This window comes from Dermacentor variabilis, chromosome 5, assembly GCF_050947875.1.
Source record: "Dermacentor variabilis isolate Ectoservices chromosome 5, ASM5094787v1, whole genome shotgun sequence".
Classification (NCBI taxonomy): domain Eukaryota; kingdom Metazoa; phylum Arthropoda; class Arachnida; order Ixodida; family Ixodidae; genus Dermacentor; species Dermacentor variabilis.
In genome coordinates, this window is record NC_134572.1 from 109,373,577 (window position 1) to 109,395,227 (window position 21,651).

General features: G+C 45.5%; 2 protein-coding genes across 6 annotated transcripts in view; one reads left to right on the plus strand and one right to left on the minus strand.

Moving 5' to 3' along the window:
• Positions 1-1,129: 1,129 nt before the first annotated feature.
• zetaCOP (COPI coat complex subunit zeta) lies at positions 1,130-8,401 on the minus strand. Its single transcript, XM_075693283.1, has 7 exons — positions 8,314-8,401; positions 7,989-8,057; positions 7,800-7,881; positions 7,616-7,707; positions 5,776-5,909; positions 2,681-2,771; positions 1,130-1,254 (listed from the first exon to the last, which is right to left on the minus strand). Exons 1-7 carry the CDS (start codon positions 8,329-8,331, stop codon positions 1,207-1,209), a joined length of 534 nt encoding a protein of 177 aa, XP_075549398.1. The 5' UTR covers positions 8,332-8,401; the 3' UTR covers positions 1,130-1,206.
• Positions 8,402-8,595: 194 nt separating this feature from the next.
• mor (SWI/SNF- related protein mor) overlaps positions 8,596-21,651 on the plus strand; it is a 73,128-nt gene continuing 60,072 nt past the window's right edge. For all 5 annotated transcript variants that reach the window (XM_075693276.1, XM_075693277.1, XM_075693278.1 and 2 more), the window contains exons 1-5: positions 8,596-8,743; positions 9,285-9,404; positions 11,774-11,859; positions 12,555-12,678; positions 17,393-17,516. In XM_075693276.1, coding sequence (XP_075549391.1) covers positions 8,627-8,743; positions 9,285-9,404; positions 11,774-11,859; positions 12,555-12,678; positions 17,393-17,516 — 571 coding nt within the window. In that variant the 5' untranslated portion in view covers positions 8,596-8,626. The remainder of the gene's footprint in view (positions 8,744-9,284; positions 9,405-11,773; positions 11,860-12,554; positions 12,679-17,392; positions 17,517-21,651) is intronic.

The following is a 21,651-nucleotide window of genomic DNA, read 5'->3' on the forward strand; positions in this document are numbered from 1 at the left end:
TGAGGGTGCCAAATACTACAGACAAAATGCATCACAAAGGCTCTCGCTTTTATTATGTACCAAAATGCGTCACATTGGTGTCCCCAGAGCAAACCGGTGGCACAAAAAGTGCCAGCAGCCACGCACTCCGAGTACAGCATTTGAATTGCTGAGCTCTGTACCTTCTATGACCAGAAATAAGCGTAAACAAGTTCTATGTTTTTTTTATAGCAAAGCTGTTTATGGCTAGGGTTCCAAGGATTTTTTTGTTTGTCAACAAATCTACGTGTGCAAAACCTCAGCAGCTCCCGAATTTGGTGCAAAATTGCTGCATTCTATACAAGAGCTTGTACGTCTCATCACTTGGATATGCATTTTCAGTAGATTAGTTATCAATAGGTACCAGTTTCTAGATAAATATACTCTCTGGTAGATAATCAGATAATTTTTTTTGCTTGCTTACGGGGGTGAGCCATTGATCAAGGGGGTATGAGCCATTCATTGCCTTATGTGACTGACAAATTTCTTGTTGGGCAGGCACAGAAATGCTTACGCATTTAATAACAGGCGATACGAGAATGTGTGTGCATACCTATCATCACAATGACCACCGATCAGGACAATAAATGTGTCTGTACTTTTATTCAAAATTCTGTGTCGCCTCTGAGTCGTGTGCTAAACGGGGGCTTTCCGTGATACTATTGCCTCGGCCATGCCTTCGCCATCGGCACACGCTGATTGCCTGGTTGAGCACAAAGTCATCAGATTTTGCTCAAACAGCCAATCGGCACGTGCTTGATGACGATAGTATCGCCGAAATGAATCGTTTCAGAATACGTCCCCAGCTTTGCTGGTCTTTCACCTTCACAGATTGCAATGGCATTTGGGCTCTCTCACGTTAAGCAGAGCAGCTTGTTTACAAGAGATTTTGGAATGTGTCCTATTTTAATTTTTGAGTTCAGCATCCATCAATGCTGCACTGTGGGCTGAGGGGCTCGTGGTGTTATTTATATTGTGCCGTAATCCAAATACGTAGTACGAATGTCTTGACGTTCATCCCTCTGGACAAAGCACTGCAACTGTGGCTAAAGGTTAATTGTATGACCTCGTAGCACACTGCCACTAATGCATCCATTAAAAGGACTTCATATTCTTTCCATGAAAAAATTTATTATACACGCAGCTTCTGTTTGTAAATGTACAGTGTGAAAGGAAAACGAGACAAATTTACTTCAGTAGTGACCACTTCAGTTGCTCCTTCGCAGATTGGAACACCTGAAAACCAAGACAAAATATTGAGTCGGTACATGTTCATCACCACTGCAAGGGTGGGAATGCCCAAAGTCATTTTGTAGTAATTTTTGGAGCAAATAATATTTCATTCTGAAGCAGAGTAGAGCAGACAAATTACGATTTTGCGGCAGTCTGGGGCAGCGGTCTTTCCATTGATGACCGGCCCAGACTGGCGCACAGGTGGGCCATTGTATTGTAAAACCAATCGTATGAACACTCGAGGTGAATTTTTTCTGTCGGCATGAGGTTCTGTTTAATATTCATGCACCATAACACTGCACATGAATATTAAATGAATAAATTAATGAATGAATGAATTAAACAGCGTGAATGAACACGCCGTTTGCTGTGGGTGCCAGGGAAAGCATGCGAAGATGAGCAGAGAAGGATGGCAATTTTTGGCGCAGATAAAATTTCATTCTCGAACAGATCAGAGCAAACAAAGATTTGTCTGGAGCATGTACATTTTAATTTAGCGCATTATTATATTTAGGTTTGGTAATACAATTCACAAAACCTTACAAAACCTTGCTTGAAGAGCTGCCCAAAGGCATTTCTCACACTAGTTTGTATTAAGTGCTGGTGAAGTGACTGCAGGTGTTCTTGCAACATAATTTGTGCAGAAGCTAGGGTGAGTGCACACGGTAGTGTATTTTTTTGTTTCACATTCATAAGTGATGTGACAGTACAAACTCAAACCAAGATTTTGCTTTGCCACTTAATCGACTCGCTAGAAGCAGCTAAACATTTGAAGTTTACACTGCGCAATTGGGTGTAAGCCACCTGAATGAGCTAGAGTTTCCTGGCCTCTCCTTTTTTGAGTCCGCCTGCCATCTCAGTTTGCAATTTTCGATCCTGCTGCACAGCAATGCGCTGCAACTGTTGTGACCTTGGTGCGAGTAAAAAAAAAAAAAAAAAAAAAAAACGAAAGGCACTACGTTTCCGTGGGAACGGTGCCAGCACAACAATGCGACTCGGCTCCACCAAAAGAGATACGCGAATTAGCCCAAGACCTCCTGGCCTGCCCTTGTTCGCGGCTCAGGTGGCAAGATAAAAGAATATTGATGCCTTTATGCTTATTCAGGGGCCTTAATTGGGTACGGCTGTACGTATCCACTGGCAAACAGAATATGAAAGTTATCTTTGCATGCACCCTGAGACCAATGACACAATGCACTGTACAGTACAGTGCTGGTGCTTGCCAAAGCCAAAGCTGGCAATCTCGCACAGCGTGGTGCAATTTCGGTCATTTTTCCTCTTTCGGCACAATTTGACACATCAATATGCGGGAGCATCGAAATGGCTTAATTGGCACAGAATTTCCACCCAAGCATGTGCACATATGCTTTCTTAATTGGATATTCACATTGCTTTCAATTCTTAATGCAAATAATGAGTACCTACTAACCTGTGCAACAGTTTGTTCCCCGAGTGGAATGTCATCAGTTCTCAATGCGACCTTCTGAAGAATTGAGGTGGGGTCTGCTTCCAGAATGATGCTAAAAGAAACAACATTTTTTTCTCTTAGGGTATGTGGTTAATGAAAACTGCAAGAATAAACAAACTTGACTGGTGCACACAGATTAAAGAAAAGACACGCACAAAGACCATACTTATATGGACGAAAGTAAATATGAAGTTTCAGATACATTTAATCTAGGTGGCTCATGCCAAAGAGTTCAACAAGCATGCACAGGAATTGATAACATGGTAACAAATTATGTTCCATTATTATCAGCGCGCATTTTCTTAAACAGCTTATGCAAGCTGCAATTTATACGCCAGAGGCTACACTACTAGCAGTGTTAACTCGCAGCAGGGTTATTTTGTAACCGACAAATAAATGTAGTTATTACTGAACTTTAAAGGACTTGGTAGGCTAGTCTGTACTTTCTGAAAGACATAATTGCTGCCACAAGCCACGCATCTCATCGTAAGTTATTAGTAAAAGTAATGTTTCAGAAGGAACCGGAAGGCCCTCAGCATCATGTGAAGCATTTGTTAGCATAAGGCAAGCATTTCCCCAAAACTTGAAAGCATATTCCAGTACTTATGTGATGGACTAAAAATTCAGTAACACTTACAGTGGCAAAACTGTGCCACGTACGCTACATATGCAAGAATATAACGGGGCCAAAAACATAATACAAGGAAATAATGAATCGTACAAATTTTTACAATTCTAATAGCAACTAATAGAGTATAAACAGTAGTCACTGGTTTAACATGAAACACTGTAGCATGCCGTGATGTCTGCCTATGAGAGAACACCTCGCCATATGCTGGCACGAACTGAATGTGGTGTTCTAGCCAGACTGGTGTAGTGTGGGGAGAGATGTGGGTAGTTAAAGGCAGCTACCACAAATAATGGGGTTATGTGTACATGTGTAAGCACACTTCAATAGCGAATTGGGCTGTTAAAGCCACTTTGAACTTTTGAACCATATAACATCTGTGCCACTGTCCCTTCTCTCTTAGCTGTGCTTTCATTTTTCCTCACAGGGTTATGCTCCCTTGCGCTCCCCACGTGATCTTCAACATGTGGAGAGGCCGGATACCTGCGCAGTTTAGCTGCCTGGTGGTTGCGTTTGCAATTTCCACATATAGAAGCACAAAATCATGCTATCATACTACAGTTAAACCTCGATATAACGGAACTATTTACCTTTTCATAACCTTTTGCCCATAGAACAGCATATGTTTAGTACCTGAATAGTCTGTACTTTCTGAAAGACATAATTGCTGCCACAAGCCACGCATCTCATCGTAAGTTATTAGTTATCATCGTAAGTGGAACCGCCTTTCCCCCTCCATCGCCTGCATCGAGGAGGCATCTTCTTTCAAGACTGCAATAACTGATTATCTTTTGAATTTATCACCTTAATACTAATAATTGTTTGAGCATGTATTTTTTATTATTATTGTACCCACCCCCCTCTGTAACGCCCTTTTGGGCCCTGAGGGTACTGTAAATAAATAAATAAATAAATAAATAAATAAATAAATAACAAAGTGCGTTTGAGTGCGATATCAATATAAGGAAATTTCACTGGCGCCGCAAAAGGAATGCCGAGACAATGAATGGAGACTTCCGCCGACGCAGATGTTCAGACGATTGAATTACAAGTGGCTGCTTGTAAACCCACCTCGAAAGTCGAACGACAGCCGAAGTAGAGCTGCATCATGTTCGACATAAAGTCCAAGTGCAGTAAGATCCTATCGTGCCCTGCAGACTGTGTGCTTTAGGTGCGAGTGAAAGTGTGTGCGGGTGAGACAAGAAAGATGGTGGCTTCACAAGTGCCGCCTTCCTGTGCAAGCAAAGGGAAAGAGAAGGAGGGGAGCGAGCTCGCCGTAATGCGATCAAGCGCGTGCCAGGGGGCGGAGTTGGGGCAAGTTGGCACGTGTCTTGGCCATGGCTGTGCATGGCTGTAAGTGCAGCTGAGTGCGTATGCAGCCTCGCACCCTGTTTAAGAGGTAATCTGCCCCGTGCGCAAAGAGTGGGCCTGCCGAGACAGACGGCGTAGCACAATGTAAGCTGTCTTACCACGCATTTGGTATCGGAGGTTGCGCAGTCTTGAGTTTCGGTAACCCGCTGGAGCGAGAAGCAGATGAAGCATTCGCTCCCTTCTGCCAGTGCTTTCCCGATTGCATCGTCCCAGTGCGGGCGGCGCTATCAGCCACGGGGGCGGAGTGCACGCGAAGGCATGGCTGGGTTTGCTTAATTCATACAGCCCAGAAGATACCGGCGACATATGTGGCATGAAACCGTATCATTCATCGCCGACTCACAAATTTATCAAAATAAATTGTTTTCTAATTATGCTTTTTTCGATTGCCCAATAATTTGGAAAATTTTGCCGCTCCTTCTCATATAAGAAAAATCGATCGGCGACTGTATTCATTTGACTAAAAGGTTCAATTTCAATAGAACGACATTTTGATATAACGAAAAGAAAAAAAAATTTTGGGTTTTACGTGCCAAAACCACTTTTTGATTATGAGGCACGCTGTAGTGGAGGACTCCGGAAATTTCGACCACCTGGGGTTCTTTTACGTGCACTTGAATCTAAGTACACGGGTGTTTTCACATTTTGCCCCCCATCGAAATGTGGCCGCCGTTGCTGGGATTCAATCCCACGACCTCGTGCTCAGCAGCCCAACACCATAGCCACCGAGCAACCACAGTGGGTGATATAACGAAGCAAATTGCAGATTTTACCGACCTCGTTATATCTAGATTTAACTGTATAATGTTCGCAGCATTGCTCTAAAAACAACACGGGATCTCTTCTCAAGTCAGTACTGACACACAGGAGTTTGCTTCATATTATTCCTTCAAATAGCGGCTGCCACTTAAAAGGACAGCGCTCACGTTTGAAAGGAAGAAAAATGAGATAATTAGTTTCTCATCTTTCTCGCGATTACTTATGTTCCGCTTTACATGTTCTTAAGTATGAACTCAATTTGTAGCAGTATGAAGCTAGAATTAGTGTTGCAACTTACCCGCCGTCACAGATCTCATCAACAGCAAGCATGATGATGTCAAGGTTGTCTAGAAGAACTTTCTTTTCCACGTTTTTTCTCAAAATCTGGTTGATGGAGTCGTACAAGCAGTTCAAAGCACTGCACAGGATCAGCTGCCGGAGGGGAAAAACAACACTGATTATTGTGAAGATTTCAAAGCCATCTAGTTACAGCCGTGCTTGTTTGTTAGGCACAAATATAGACATAGGGCAGTCACAGAGGGAAAGAGAGAGAAAAAAAAAAAGGCAGGTGAATGCCAGTGGAAGGTGCACAATGTCTGCCCACAAATAAGAAGGAAGGAATAGAAAGACTGGTTGAAGAGAGGAGAGAAGACAAGAAAAGACACGTAACAGTGGTGAAAGCAAACAAAGATCAAAGGACACAATGCAATAGAAACAAAGACTGGCTGGGGCAATGTAACAATTCCACTTGAATGCTATTCTTTTTCACACTTTGTCAATGGTCTGGGCAGCACCTTGCTCATGTCGTCACCAGGATCAGCTGACCATGAACATTGGAATAGAATTGAGTGCAAGGAGTCCTTAAATTATACTGGCCATAGTGGTGGCATGAGACAGATTAATGTTGAATTCCAATGGCGGAGTTGGAGCAGCCACCGGACTCCGCGAGCAAACACTCGACACTGGCGTAGAGCAACGCCTCCAGATCCGTGAGTGGAACACAACCTGCGCCGCCGGAGCAAGGCGGAAGCGGACCTTCTATCTCCGAGTTACCCAGGATGCCTCGCGTGTTGTCATTTCCTTCCGCTGTTTGCTCCCAGCACCACCGCACCAGTCACTTGTCTCTTCAGCGCCGTTCACCTGTTGTTGTTTCAAAAGTGCGGAATGGATATCTTGGCAAGCGTGCAGCAGCTTTTGCTTCCTCGCGAGTTGTGACCGGTGGCGCCTCCCAGCAGACAAATGTGGTAAAGGAAATACGTCACGCAGAGTTCCGGTCCACTCCGCCGATTTTGGCGGAGCATCTTTTTCTGCTCCACGGAGTGACTCCCGCTCTGAATCCACTCCGACTCTCTCAATGGAACACTTTACTCCCGCCCTCACTCTGTCATTGGAACAAACTTGCTCCGAAACGAGCAGAAAAACTTGCTCCGACTCCGCCATTGGAATTCAACATAATTCAAAGCAGAAGACGGTATAAAAGTAACAAAGTAGTCCAACATCTATTTATACTTCACAGAAATGGTACACATATGGAAATGTGAATTCCCAAAAGCAGTAAGTGCAGGAAAGGTAGAGAATTTATTCCTTTGGAATAAAATTTTCATAACAGCTACCATTAATACAGAGAGTGACCTTACTAGAGTACAGCAATAAAGAAAGTCTTCTCTTTCCTCAACTTCACATTGTTTCCAAAAACATGTGCAACAACAAGCTGAGCTATGCACTATACTGCTACAATATACCTCAGTAAGTACTACTTCACACTTAAGTTGTCGACGCAATAAAACGAAAAAAAAAAAAGTGTTCTTAGCCCAATAGTTTGTTTGCTTGCTGGTTCCTTCACTTGTGGCACTTAACCACCACTGGGAAGTGGCCAAGAAGCCAGTGGTTAAACGTAAAAGGTAGGGGGAGACAGCAAAACTTGAACGAATAAGGTAAGTCAGGGTGACGTAAAACTTTTATGATAATCAGGAAGCAGATTTGCTTGGCCCATACAGAAATAAAGTTAACTGCAATTATACATAAACAGCAAATTTTGTGTTATTTTTGGTGGTAGTACGCGTCGCGCTACTTTTGGCTGAAACTTATAATGAAATACAAGCAAAATATCAAAAGAAAGCCGATAACGTAAAACACACCTCATTCTCATGACTGCTTCCCATTACGTAGAAGAACAGGTCCACGTTACTCCGGTAGACGCACGTCAGTCCATCTAGCATTATGATTTCAGCTGAAACAAGCGGCATTCGAAACTATTAAATCTTGAAGGTAAAAATAATAACAAAAAGCTAAACAAACTGTCACGTTTCCTTCCTGTCTTACCGTTTGCCCGATGTGTCTTGTTGAAGAGGTTCTTCTCAAATGCTTTTTGCTCCTTCGCTGACGGAAAGGTATTGTCATAGTACTGAAATAAACAGAGCACACAAGCATGATCATTCCTTGAAGAAAACGAAGCGAAGTGCTGCAGATTTTAAAAACACACTAAACACGTCCCGCAGTTGACCACCGTACCTTGGCCAAAATTCTGTTTCCATCGTTGTCAAGGATGGCGATTGCTTTCACCGTGTACAGTGTAGGTTCCTGGAAGACAAAAGCACATCTTCTGTGACTAATAGACATGCAATAAAACATGAAACAGCTTTTGCTGCCACGCAATAGGACACCGGCTGGGAAAGCAACGCGAAATTTTGCCTGCCACAGGCTATCAAGAGTTAACGATTGCAGTGGACTATTTTTCAAAAGATAGCTATAGACTTAGTTCACCAGAGAAAATGTTTACACAGCGTTCACGACTCAGAAATAATCAGATTTACTTTCGGCATTGAAATTGACTTACCAGCAACATAGACTCCATCTTGAGTGACGTGTAGTGAAACAGTCTTGTCTTGACGCGGCCGAATAAGTAATAATCAAGCCAATCAGTGATTAACTCAAAAGATGTAGAGTTTAATATTAACAAATTATCTAATACCTTTAAGTTATTTAAATTTTCTTACCTTTTTAATTAAGGTTAGTGTTATTATGCCTTGATCCCTCTGTCACGGCATCCGTACGCATATTGCGGCATCACGGCTTCCTCGGGAAACGTACCAGCCGCGGCTGAAGTACGACTCAAGCCTGAAATCGCCGATCGAGCATTATTGTTAAATATGGCGGTCGTTCAAAGAAAAAGGGACGGTGGGCCAAACTTAAAATTTTATGAATCCTCGGAAACGATCGCGCTGTTTGACGCTGTTAGGCAATGGCTCCACAAAAACTGCAAAAAGGTACGATGCTCATATCTTTCTATGCCCTGTGTATTGTCGGAACGAGTTTGTTTTGACAAGAATAGGGGAACCGGTGTTTGAGTCGAGATCACCACCGCGTCCCTGCGTTCTGACAACTGCGGTAGCGTGCGCACTGTGCGCGCCGGCTCGGAAGTGATCCTTGAAGCGTAGTCTACGCTGGCACACAAGGAGGGCCACGAAAATAAATAGATTTCGCTGCCTGCATCTGTTAAGAGTTTCTTGTTTTATTAGGCCTAAGTGTGGGAGCTACTGCAAACTTGGCAAACAGAGAAGTGCAGCTGCCCGATAGGCGAACGAAGCCTCCACACCTATCAGTATATTGTTAATAGTAGGGCCACGACTTGAGTGGTGTGCGATATTGTTTCTGGCCATATTTGGCTTTATATATATAAGTTTACGTTGTGCTTGAATGCTTTCAGCTTCGTAGGGCCAGGAGCGTTCCATCGTGAACAGCAGAAAAAAAAAAAGTCAAATAACACTAGGCCCGTGCAAATGTTTGTCTTTCTTTTTCTGGGTGCAGTACACGCAAGCCGAACCACCTACGAACAAGGGGTTGTCAAGCTTGGTCATTCAGCTGATTCAGTTTCAAGAAGACGCGTTCGGGAGAAGTGTGAGCAAACCGCCGCTGACACGGCTCCCGGTGAGTAATCCCACCGATGTCGCCCCGTGCGCGTCGGTGTGCGTTTTCATTCGAATTCATTTTCATTCGCTGACACAGCCAAAACGTATAAAAGGAACGCGATCTAGTTTCGCAAGCGAAAGTGACTGTCTCATGAGCACCGTCACAAATGATTGTTACGCACAGAAAGCGTAATCTTTATCGCAGTTCCATTCTAATAGCTGCGGATGCCTTATAAGCGCCTTTAAGGTGTAACTACATCGAACTTTAGCATAAAACCAGACAGATGTGCAACACGAAACTAAACAGAATGCACACTTGACCCGTGCCTCATTCTGCATTTCTTGGTTTTTCAGTTTGTGTTTGTACTAGCTGTAGTTGCAATGTGCCAACGCACTGAGCTGACAGAACAGAGCTCGCTCGTTTACCTTATGTTTACCATATGTTATATTTTATGGCATTAGTTACCATCGGATGTCCTTGTTTTTTGTTTTGCATGAAAATTAAAATGTAGATCGGCAGATTCAGTAGTGCTCTTAAAAAGACCCTGAAATGATTTTGACGATTTTGTACAAATGTGCTGAATAATTAGGGTAGGACCTTCTGATCATAAAGTGATGCATTTAAGCACTCTGCATAAAGCGTTTGAAGTTATTATAAGGTTTCAAAAACGTGCTTTGCTACCAATCGCAGTGGTGCCGCTCCCGTTTTCAACCACCGCCTGCCAATTGACGTCAGTTTGGCGAGCTATTCGATTGGCTACCCAGGATGCGTTATCGATAATTTTTACAACTTTATGACATATGTTTGTTACAGTCGGAATGTTGTTCAATTTGTTTCTATAAAAAAAAAAAAGCAACAGAAAGAGGATACATGACGACAATTTACCACTACACTCAAGCTCTTCCTGCACACGGCAACTGTCGTCTGCTTGTGTTACAAAATTCTCCGTGTTGACACGAGCTGCGCGGTCAGTGCTGGTCTCGAGCTTTCTTTTCGTGAGCACCATGGATCACCCTTGTTACGTTGTAGGCAACAATCTAGCAGTCGGCAACATGTCAAGCTGCAATGTTGTGTCCCTCTGCAAGGCAACATGCGAGTGGTATAGCTGCAGCGCATCAGGCTGCCTATGTCCAGTCAGCGCCAGCATCTATGCGTCTGTGGCTATCACTTCACACTGGAGGATTACTACCACAATAGAGAGTTTTAGTGTGTGCGGTATTCAGGTAAATGCGAGCGCAAGTGGACTGGGCTTCGGCGTTTTACTGGATGAGCAGAGGCGATATATTCCTGCCAAAAATTTATGCCAGGAGCAAAGTAGGATACACTTCGTTACTGCTATATTAGTTCTGTATTTGGTTGAGCTTTATTATTTATAGATTTCAAATATAATTGATTTCCCATATGCATTTTCTGGCTTCACTGTGTGTTTCTTCGTGTGGTTGTCGAGCCCCTCAGGTCCCTTTATTCATTTCTCCCATCTGCTAAGCCTTACTTAGGGATCGGGATAGCCACTGGACTATCTATCTGCCTGCCTTGCTTATTTTGAAAGGTAGGCATCTTAGAAATGCACTTGTATTATTGGCTTTATCATGCTTACAGCTTATCAGTTTTAAAAATGCATTATCAAAAGCATGTAAAGACACACCGAGATAGAGTGATAAAGGGAGGTTTGCACTTGTGACCCAGTTGAAGGGACAACTTCGTGCAGGAGGCAGTTTCTCAGTACTACTCACACGTGTGTCCTGTGAATGGGCAAAATATGAAACAAATAAAGGTGGTCGATTTGTCTGCTCATTTCTCTTATGCATTTTATACATGGGATAGTAATTTCTATATACATACATGGCAATTGTGGTCCTTCTGGAGTCAGGTTATGGCACCAGGAACGGTGTTAAGCTGTTTTCGCAAAGCACCCAGAACTGATGGTAGTGCCAGCATTCTGCAAAACTATGTGCTGACATTTAAGTTCTGAAGAAGTTTTGTATAAAGGACATCTAGAAGGAATTGTTTCTCTCATATAGCTGAAAAAGAATCTTCATTTTAATATGCATAAGGATGGATTTACGTTGAAAAAAGAAGCTATACTTGTGACACCGAGGGTCACTCCCGCTCTGCTTGGGTTGCTTTCAGACCGCTCTTGAAACGCACCTTGCACTTGGTCTGCCCTAGAAACGTGTGGATTTCAAGAGATGCCCATTGTGGTCTGTGTTGATTGACGAGTGTGTTGGACTCATTCAGTGTGCGGTTTCATTTTCATCTCAAAATAATGCTATTCACATTACTTGGACAATCACTGTAGATGAGCTTTGGTACCATAGCACAAAGTAGTAGTATGCTTGTGCTGACCACTTGTTCACTGTACTAATGCTGAATGTAATCTCTTTCAGATGAAATGCTTTATGGACTTTAAGCCTGGAGGTGCACTTTGCCACATCTTCGCTGCTGTCTACAAATTCAAGAGCGAGCAGGGATGGTGAGTTGACATTTAGGTAGTCTTGTTATGGCAAAAGAGCACATGGCAAACAAGCAAGATGGCACACTGCGCTTTTCTTCTTTTACTCCAAATGGTGAGATGCATTTGCAGCAAATACAGGGCAATATACTGAAATTAATTCAGATGTTCAGTGCCATTGTGTAGTATTTTACAGTACTGGGTCATGCATGCATTCCTCCTTTACGGGGGCAGGCACATTCTTGTGATTACTGCACCTTGTTCTTTTCAGTCATTAAGATTTATTTAGTCTCGACTTAACAGTTTTTGGAACCTGGTTGTGTGCAAAGACCTTGCAAATATTGCATTTATATGCAGAGGCATTTATATATTTTGTAGTGAACATAAATAGGCTGATGCCTATTTATGCAATATGTGCACGTCAATTTGCTCACTGGGGCGATTGTGTTTTAGCGACAGTTATACAAGAATTGAGTAGGTTTGTTCACAACACTAATATAGTTGTGCATGCCGGTATCTAAGGAACATTTGACTAGATACACTGTGTGGAAGATTTCTATGCGTGCACAGCATTCTCGGTTTTGAAACTGAACAGCACAAGTGCACAGGGTTGAGTACTTGCTATTGCCACCTTAGTTCCTGAAGGTATCAGATGCCCATGTTCAGAAAGCAGTAAGCGTTCGTTTTTTCCCCACTGCTTGGTTTTGTTGTTCCAGGCGCAGGTTTGACTTCCAGTCCCCGTCACGCATGGACCGCAATGTGGAGATGTTCATGACAGTGGAGAAGACCCTGGTGCAGAACAAGTGCTTGTCTCTGCCTCACATTTACATATCCTCCGAGGTAAATCCTTTTGTGCCCTCTCTGAAGCTTTTAGCAGACAAAAAAAAAAAAAAAGAAAGGCTTGGTTTATAAAGTAGAACCTCAATGATAAGATCCCATTTCATATGATTTCCCCGTACCAACTTTCGTGATTGAAAACCAAAACATAACCCAATACAGTTACCCTTATTTTTTGCCAGTAATACGTTCTCAGAAAACACTATCTTTCGGCACCAACATTTGTACATTGCCAAATGGCTATTGTGTGATACGTTTTCCTGCTGCTACATCCCATCTGAACAAAAAAAAGCGTGAGGCATGTGTAACAGAGAGCAGTAGATGCCCACCATTGGAGCTTCCCCACAGTATTTGTCTGCTCATGTCACGAGAATCAGTATTCACTCAGTTTCCTCTTCAAGTACTAGCAGATGTCCTCGCAGGTCATCACATTCACAGCTATTGCTGCCAACCCTATTGCAATAAGCATCCTCACCCATCTGTTTCGCAGCGCATTTGGCGTAGTGCTGTTGGAAGCATACTGCACGCTTTTAATAGGCGATAACCCATACGTGCCATCGTTCCCTGCAGCAGCCAGTGCAATGTGAACACCACAGTGTGAATGGCGGGATGTGAATAAAGCATCTCTCAGGCCACTGGGGCCCCACGAGCTCGATGCGCATTGGTGCCTCAGGCCGCAACAACGCTTGCTTAGTGGACACATCAAAACTTTCTGCCAAAATCCCCCGCCTGAACAAGCTGCTGACTGAGGCCAAATTGGAGGAGCAGAAATGTAAGCTTGCGAAGGGCAGAAAAATGATAATGCATCTCTCTGGTCGCATGGGCCCCACCAGCTCGCAGTGCTTTGCATTGTGTTCACGTCAACTACAGTTATGTCTGTCAAATTGACAAGGTGACTTTGGATAGTACGTTTTACCAGTTACCGTATTTACACGATTGTAAGTCGACTCGAATGTAAGTCGACCCCCCATATCGCTTGACCGGAAAAAAAAAAAAAGAAAACCCGAGGGCGCATTCGATAACGAAAATTTATTAGTAGCTGAAATGGTCACTGGACTACTCGTCTTCACTAGTGCTGCCATCGTCATCGTTGCTGCGGTCCCACAGTGCATCGTGGTCCAGCGAAATTTCAAATTTGGCAAACGACCGCACCAGGACATCTTGCAGAACAGCAGCCCACGCCAAATGCACCCAACCACACGCAGGGAGGCTCTTTTGACAGGTCCGGTTGGCGTAATTTCGCAGTCTTCTGCCGCCAGCCAATCGTTGTACTCACAGCGGAGCAGAACCTTAAAATTAAGGCGAAGGTCCGGGCTTGTTTCATGACCACGTCGCACTTCAGTGGCAGGGACCGATCACGCATTTCAGCGACGTACGCCGCAAGCTTAGCCTACAGCTCCGGAAAGCGTCCAGACTTCGGCACGTGGGAAATTTCTCACTTGCCGCCACAGGGTGAAAATTTCGCTTCGCTGCAGTCGCCACTCTCGCACCACCCGTTCAGAAACATCGAAATTGCGGCCCGCTGCGCAGTGATTTGTTTCTTCGGCGTAAAGGATGGCAGCCCTCTTGAACGCTGCTGTGAACGAGTGCCGAAAGATTAGTGGGCCTGCAGCACTCATGACGACTGGGGAAGCGTAGAAGTAGCACGTAGCCGAAGTGGAGCGCGTCAAGAAGTTAGTCAAACCAATAACAATGCCTTTAAACAGAGAAAGAGAAACCCGCGAGCGGTGTCTGCTCTTCCACGAACTACCGATACTCCCCGCAAGTGCCGCCGTTCTGAGGGTGCCGCCGCAAATGGGAACAGCGGCGCTTTTATCAACTATCCCCCCCCCCCCATGTGTGTTGCATGCACTGTAAGACTCTCAAAAATGTTGAAAAACCCTTCCGAAAAGCGAACAAACACGCGGGATAGCGAAAAGATACGGGTAGGGCCATAGAGCAAACATAAAATTGTAACTACGTTGTAGCTCTCGTTGGTATGGCTTCTTTTGGCGGGGCCATGTTTTGGTTTCGATTGTAAGTCGACCCCCCAACTTCAGACTTTCAAATTTTAAAAAAGGGGTCGACTTACAATCGTGTAAATACGGTAATACATCTTATGTTGCTTTTTTTCCTCCAAAACCTATCAATTAGGTTCTGTGGTAAATGAGATGAAGTGTTCTGTGTTGTTTAGTATGTTTTCTAGTGCTATATGGGGGTACTGTTGGCATCAAACTGTTTTGGCATTCAGGATATGTGAAAAGGATGAATTTCCACATGTCCTGGGCACCTAGCCATAAATTCAGAGTTGCAGCATATTGCACTGTGTGCAATGAACCCAGTTGTCCATTTGTTTAGACACTTCACGCTCAAATTAGGCAGAAATTGGGCATTCATACAGAACCTTTGCCAATGTTCCTGTCTTGACAACATGCATGGTGTTCTCAGCCTTCTATTCTAAGCAAGGCAAATTTGTGTCATTTCAACCTTCATTGTGCCACATTGAGATACAGTCGAGTCCCGCTACAACGAAATTGACGGTGCACGAAAAAAAATTCGTAGAAGCGAAAATTTCGTTGTTGTGAAATTCACAAAAATATGGCTAATCTGAACTGGTAAACCACAAACAAACTTTTATTTCCAGAAGTCAAGCAGTGTCGACTGCTTTCCTTTTTTTCCTAGGAGCATCATGACGTGATTTTCGCATTCGGTGAGTAGCTGCATCGCGACGTCGTCATCATGCACAGCCACGCTGTTTCTGATGACATCGAACGCATCCAGTACGCGAGATGTGGCTGGTGGATGCAGGTCTGGCACTTCGTCGTCATCCGACTGCCCCCCGTCGTCGCGGACACTTTTTATGATGTCCTCATCGCTCAATTCTTCACGGGCGATCACATTGACGTCAGCGTCGATGAAGTCGTCCAGCTCGACACTGGATGGCACACTTCCGGCACCTTGAAGGGCCGCCCAGGACGCAATTACGTCTGCTGGCGGTTGCACTGCTCCGTTGCAGTCAGCAGCATCCTCAGCGGAGTCGGTGTCTGGGTCTCCTAGCTTGAAGCCAGCGTGCGTGAAGCAGTTCGCGATAACTGGCCGTCCAGTTGCAGCCCACGCAGCAGCCATCATCTGCAGCGCCATGTACAGGTCTAACTTCGTGTCGCGACCGGTCTCCACGTTCAATAGGAGACGCTGCATCACTCGCTGGCGGTAGGCGCACTTCAGACTTCTAATGACACCTTGGTCAAGTGGCTGTATAATCGAAGTGCAGTTCGGCGGAAAGTACTTCAGCTCCACATTTGTGAGCTCCACATCCAGAATATGATGGGCGGAGCAATTGTCCAGCAATAAGCACACCCGCCGGCCCTGCCTCCTCATGTCGCAGTCAAATGACGCGACCCACTCGGAGAAAATGGCCCGCGTCATCCAGGAGCGGCTGTTGGCGACATACTTTACGGGAAGGCTCCTATTACCTTTGAAGCAACGGGGCCTCGCACTCTTCCCAATGACTAGCGGTGGGCGCTTGTCGGATCCGTCCGCGTTAGCGCACAGCAGCACGGTCACGCGCTTCTTGCTGTGTTTCCCACCGTGGCAACGCTGACCCTTCATTTCGAGGGTTTTTGACGGCAGCATCTCGTAAAACAGGCCTGTCTCGTCAGCGTTATAAATGTCACACTTGGCATAGTCTTTCAACAACGCCGAAACGTTCGTGGAGATCCAGGCGGATGCGCTGCCTGTGTCTGCCGATGCCGACTCGCCAGAGAGCGTCTTGCCGACAATGTCATGGCAGGCCTTGAATGTGCTGAGCCAGCCTGTGCTCGCCTTGAAATCGTCGATTCCCAGCAGGCAAGCGTAATTCAGGGCCTTCTGTTGCACGGCGTTTCCACTGATGGGTATGTTTTTCGCCCTTGTCTCGACAAACCACGTGTACATAGCCTTGTCGAGGTCTTCGTGCGCCGACGGCGTCAGCTTCTTCCGCTTGGCTGATGTGCTCGAAGCAAGAGCTTGCGCTATTGCTTCTTTTGACTTCAAGATGGTGGACAGCGAACTGGGAGAAATCCCAAACTTCTTCGCAACGTCGCCTTTCTTCTCTCCACTTGCGACTTCGGCCAGGATCCGAGCTTTATCCTCCAAGGATAAAAACTTTCAACATGACGGCGTCATGTTGGAAAGCACGCTAAAACAGAACGGCTTCTCTGATCAAACCGAACACCGCAACACGTGCACAACACGAACTGCCAATTGCACTAGCACTAACTACGCACCGACGGCGCCGAGATGCAGCATGGACTGACGAGACGACTGAGCGTCGGCTTTGGATTGTCTGCGGCTAAAAAGTTTCAAGCCAATCCCAAAGGTAGGCCAGTCTCATCGCCGTCGGCATCGAGCAATGGCGGCCCCCATGCTCGGTCATCAGCGGCAGTTTCTTGTGGTGCCAACACGCGATGCTAACTTTGCAGACGCTTTTTTATGTGCAAAATGTTCGAAATTGCGTTTCCTGCGCGGCAAATTAAATTTCGAGCCTGGAATTACTTCGTCAGATTTCGTTAAAGCGGAACGGCATAAGAAAAAGTGTTCGTTGTGGTGAGGATATTTATGCATTGACTCCTATGGGCAGCTGACGGGGAACTGAGAATTATTCGTTGTACCGGACATTTCGTTGAAGCGGCGTTCGTTGTAGCGGGGTTCGACTGTATGTACAAAACACGTGGACTAATTGCTGGCTTGGTTGATGCAGGTGGAGAAGCAGTTGGTGCCGCGCCTGAAGGACATCATCAAAAGGCACCAGGGCACTATTGCCGAGTCTCCAGATGATGCCACCCATATAGTCTACCCACCCGTGCCCACGACGGATACCTCTGGTATGTGATGCTGAACTTCATTTACCGAGCATTGGACACTTAGCTGCATGAAGCTTCTTGGAATGTACAGAGGGGGTCCACTGTTAAAGGGAACACCAGAGTGCAGAGCATCTCCAGATTTTCACTTTCTGGGAAGTACAGTTGCCCAGATTTGCAGCAGATAACCTGTGGTTGGAAGCCATGACTCTTCGACACGTGTGCATTGACATTGATTCTGTAGCCACTTGCAGCTTGGGTGCCAGCAAAGTAAGAGTTGCGCATTAGTGTTCTCTTTAACAGTGGACTGCACTGTACATCATGTACAGTAGCTATGTAGGCTGTAAGGTATATTGATATGATAATGTGGCACTGATGGTTCTTTGAAAGTGCCAATAAGCAATGTTACTTCTTGGTTGACTGAGTGAGTAGCAGAATTGACCGATTTCCGTACACTTGAAGAATGCCGGCAGCCATAAACCTTAATGGGCTGATGGGCAGCTATGGCAAGAAGTATGTGCTATAGTTCTTGCTTGCTGAAAAACCCAGCTCTGGAGGCAGGGAGGGGAGAATAAAAAAGGCTTTACAATAGAAGTGGGTTGAGGAGATGCACTTCCCAACTTCCCCCTGGAATACCACTTTTCTATTGAAAAGTCAATGATGGCATTCTGTTTGGCATTGCCCTCATTGTTGCCTTGAACCCAAGTGCAGCGGTAAAGCGTTGCGAGTGCTGCCATAATCGTGGTGTGCTGGTAGGGCTCCGGTTTTGATGAAATTTAATACCATATTAACGAAAAGGTGTGTGAAAAAGACAGACGAGGAAGAGAGAAATGTCTTTCTCACGCACTTTTTCGTTAAGATGGAACCACACCAACTCGCCCAGCTCTCACTTTTTATAAATTTAATACCCTCCAAGGGCTGGGCATTTCACGCATTTTTACGCGCCTTGTGTGGGAGGTCTTTTCAAGGGGCAAAACATTCTATTTGTGTCTAAATAACAGATTACAAGGCTTTAAATTGAAATGATATTTATTGCTGACAACACTGCAGAACATTTTACAAAGTTTTACCTGGGCCTCGAGCAATGCCATTATTGGTATTGCTGCTAGAGGAATGAAATTTGTAGGTAATATGTAATTTCATGTGCTTGAGGCAAATACATAATTAGTTTTTCCCTATATAATGAGAAAAATATTTTATAAAGCTTTTCCTGTTCCATGTTTCGGGATGACTGGCAGAAAATGGCGGCAGATACGAACTCGGGAACATTGCCCCGTCGCAGCATCGTTTGTTTCAGGGAAACCAAGCAACACTAATGGCAGGATTATTCTGCATGGCAAATGCTGTCCTGACGGCAAAATTTTGGTCCTAATATCCGATATGTGGGGAATTATATTATTATACAGTAAACTCTCAGTTGTACGAACGTAGGTTTATCGAATACAGTCAACGACCGATTTTTCGGACCCTCTAGGGAATGTAAAAACGTCCGAAAATTGAGGCAGTCCGAAAAAATGAATGCATGCAAAAAACGCACTTATTTTTCTTTTTTTCTCGGATCTACAGGTAAAGGGCGAAGTACCGGGTTTCCGAAACCCTGCCATCAGTGAAAGGGCTATAAAAAAACGCATTCAAAAACTCTGTATGCAGCCAACTGCCGGTTTGTTATGTACATGTGCATCGTCGGGCAGCCGGTTTTTTTGCTGCAGTGGCTTGAAGAACTTGTTGATTGTTGTTTGGACGGTGTTCCAGTTGCATGCGATCATATTCACCTCGATCTGAGCAAGGGTCGTGTCAGCACTGTACACCGACAAAAGAGTCAACAGTGCTCGCGTCAACTCGGCGCTTGTAGGCGGCGCAGGCATTGTCTCCTCATCTTCAACATCGGAGTCTTCTGAATCCCCCACAACCTGACTCCTTGCTCCATGCCGAACTCTTTGCTCACGTCAGCCTGCGATGGGCCGCTCACGACTTGCTTAATAATGGCGGCTTTCTTCTCCATCAATAACCGACGGTACTGCTTTCCGCGCTTCCATGCCATCGGTGAGGACGACGAAGACGGAGTGGCGGCCATCAAAGTGAAATCCTCAAGTTGCGAACAGTGGAGTTCGCAGACGAGTGTCGAAGCACCTAGGCCTAGCATCACAGAGCACACTTGACACAACAGCGCAATCACACACCACGCTAGCCAAAACGTGGCCTACGTAAACAAATGAAATGGCGCCGCTCTGGAAACTCCGCCGGAGGCGGAAGCAGAAGTGCGGCGATGAACAGAGTCAGCGTGGCCAGACCAAATCGGTGTGTGACGGCTAGATTTGGCTAGTTGTGGTTCAAAGCGGTGATATGCTTCGGCTGCAAGTCGATTTCCTGCGCAAGGCTGCTGCGCGAGGAGCCAAAGGACCTTCCGTCGCGTCAAAAAGCCCGGAAAATTGGACGGCGGGGGGTTCGAGCGTCCGAAACTTCAGATGTCTTTATACATTGATTCTACGTCCGAAATATCAGGCATGTCCGAAAATTTGGGCGTCCGAAAATTCAGTCGTTGACTGTATTTCAGAATAACGAACTTTTTAACAATCCCCGGCAGTTTTCTTATAGATTCTGTGCAAAAATGTTTCACTTAAATGAATTTCGAAACAGTCAGTATTTCAGTTTAGCGAACTCGCTCAGAGGACCAAGGATTACTTTTACGATCATTTCAACGAAGTTTTGCGCCCTGCACTGCAGGCGCAGCCGATGCCCGCCCTCATCATACCGCCGCTCCAGCGGCAATGTAACGTCGCTGGCGCTACAGCGCCCCTGGGGCAAAGCGGTGATCTGTCACACCACAAACCACATGGTGTGTTTTTTTCCGACCGGCTAGTCGTGGCATGGTCGTCGTCTCTTTCTTTCCAGTCTCGTCGGTTCCACGTGTGCACAAAAACAACCCACGTGGTGTGTTTTTCATTGGCTCTGTTCAGCCTTCCGGTTTTAAGTAGCAACGGCAGTTCGCGTGTCCACTTTCGAGATGAGTGTGACGAAACGGAAGCGGTTGTCTCTCTCGGACAAGCTGGAAATCCTTCAGCTCCTGGACAACGGTCAAAGGCAAGTGGACGTTGCAAAGGACTATGGAATTGCACCGTCAACGTCAACGATTGTGAAACAAAAATCGAAGCTTGAAGGAGAAACTTCGATGAATCCCGCCAGGAAACGACTCTGCATGGGTACTTCAAAAAAGTGGACGACGCCGTTGCGGTATGGCTTCACGACCTACGATCTCAAAACATTCCAGTGTCCGGCCCGATGATACAGGGCAAAGCGAAAGAATTTGCTTTTCTTCTGGACGTTCGCGGCCTCGAAGCAAGCAGTGGGTGGCTTACACGATTTCGGGATAGGCATGGGATCGCGTGGAAAACGATTTGCGGCGAAAACAAGAATGCCGACCAAGGGGCAGCGAGAACCTGGAGGGATGAAAAACTTCGCGATACTATCATTATCGGATATTCACCTGACGACGTTTACAACGCGGGTGAGACTGGTATGTTTTATCAGACTCTTCCAAACAAGACAATGGCTTTCAAGGACGACAGTTGCAAAGGCGGGAAGCAGTCAAAGGTTAGAGTTACTGTGCTCTTGTGCTGCAACGCCAGTGGCATCCACAAGCTCAAGCCGCTAGTGATAAGCAAATACGCAAAACCACAATGTTTTAAAGGTATCCCTTCACTGCCATGTACCTATAGAAGCAACCAAAAGGCATGGATGACCAGGAATATATTCCGCAAATGGCTCCTGACCCTGAACGAAGAAATGAGGAAGGCAAAGAGAAACATTCTTCTGATAGTGGACAATTGCTCAGCCCACCTTGTTGATGTCCATTTCAGCAATGTGCGTGTCGAATACCTCCCGCCTAACTGCACGGCTGTGCTTCAACCGCTCGACCTGGGCATCATTCAAAACTTGAAGGTGGAGTAACGACGGCGGCTGGCTCAGCAGATTTTGATTAATCTGAGGGTTGGCAGCAATGCCCCCATTAACGTCAGGCAGGCGGCCGAGATGGTGACAGGCTTCTGGTGGTCAGTAACTCCGGCTACCATTAGAAACTGCTGGCAGAAATCTGGCCTTTCCCCCCTGAGCAATGAATGCGAGCCTGAGGAACAGCATGACGAGATGATAGACTCCGCGA

Excerpts from the sequence above, each read along its gene's own strand:
- zetaCOP (XM_075693283.1), bottom strand. Across the intron at positions 7,882-7,988 it reads GAAACAGAATTTTGGCCAAG|TACTATGACAATACCTTTCC; the intron begins GTACGGTGGTCA and ends TGTTTATTTCAG. Across the intron at positions 2,772-5,775 it reads GATGAGATCTGTGACGGCGG|CATCATTCTGGAAGCAGACC; the intron begins GTAAGTTGCAAC and ends TGTTTCTTTTAG.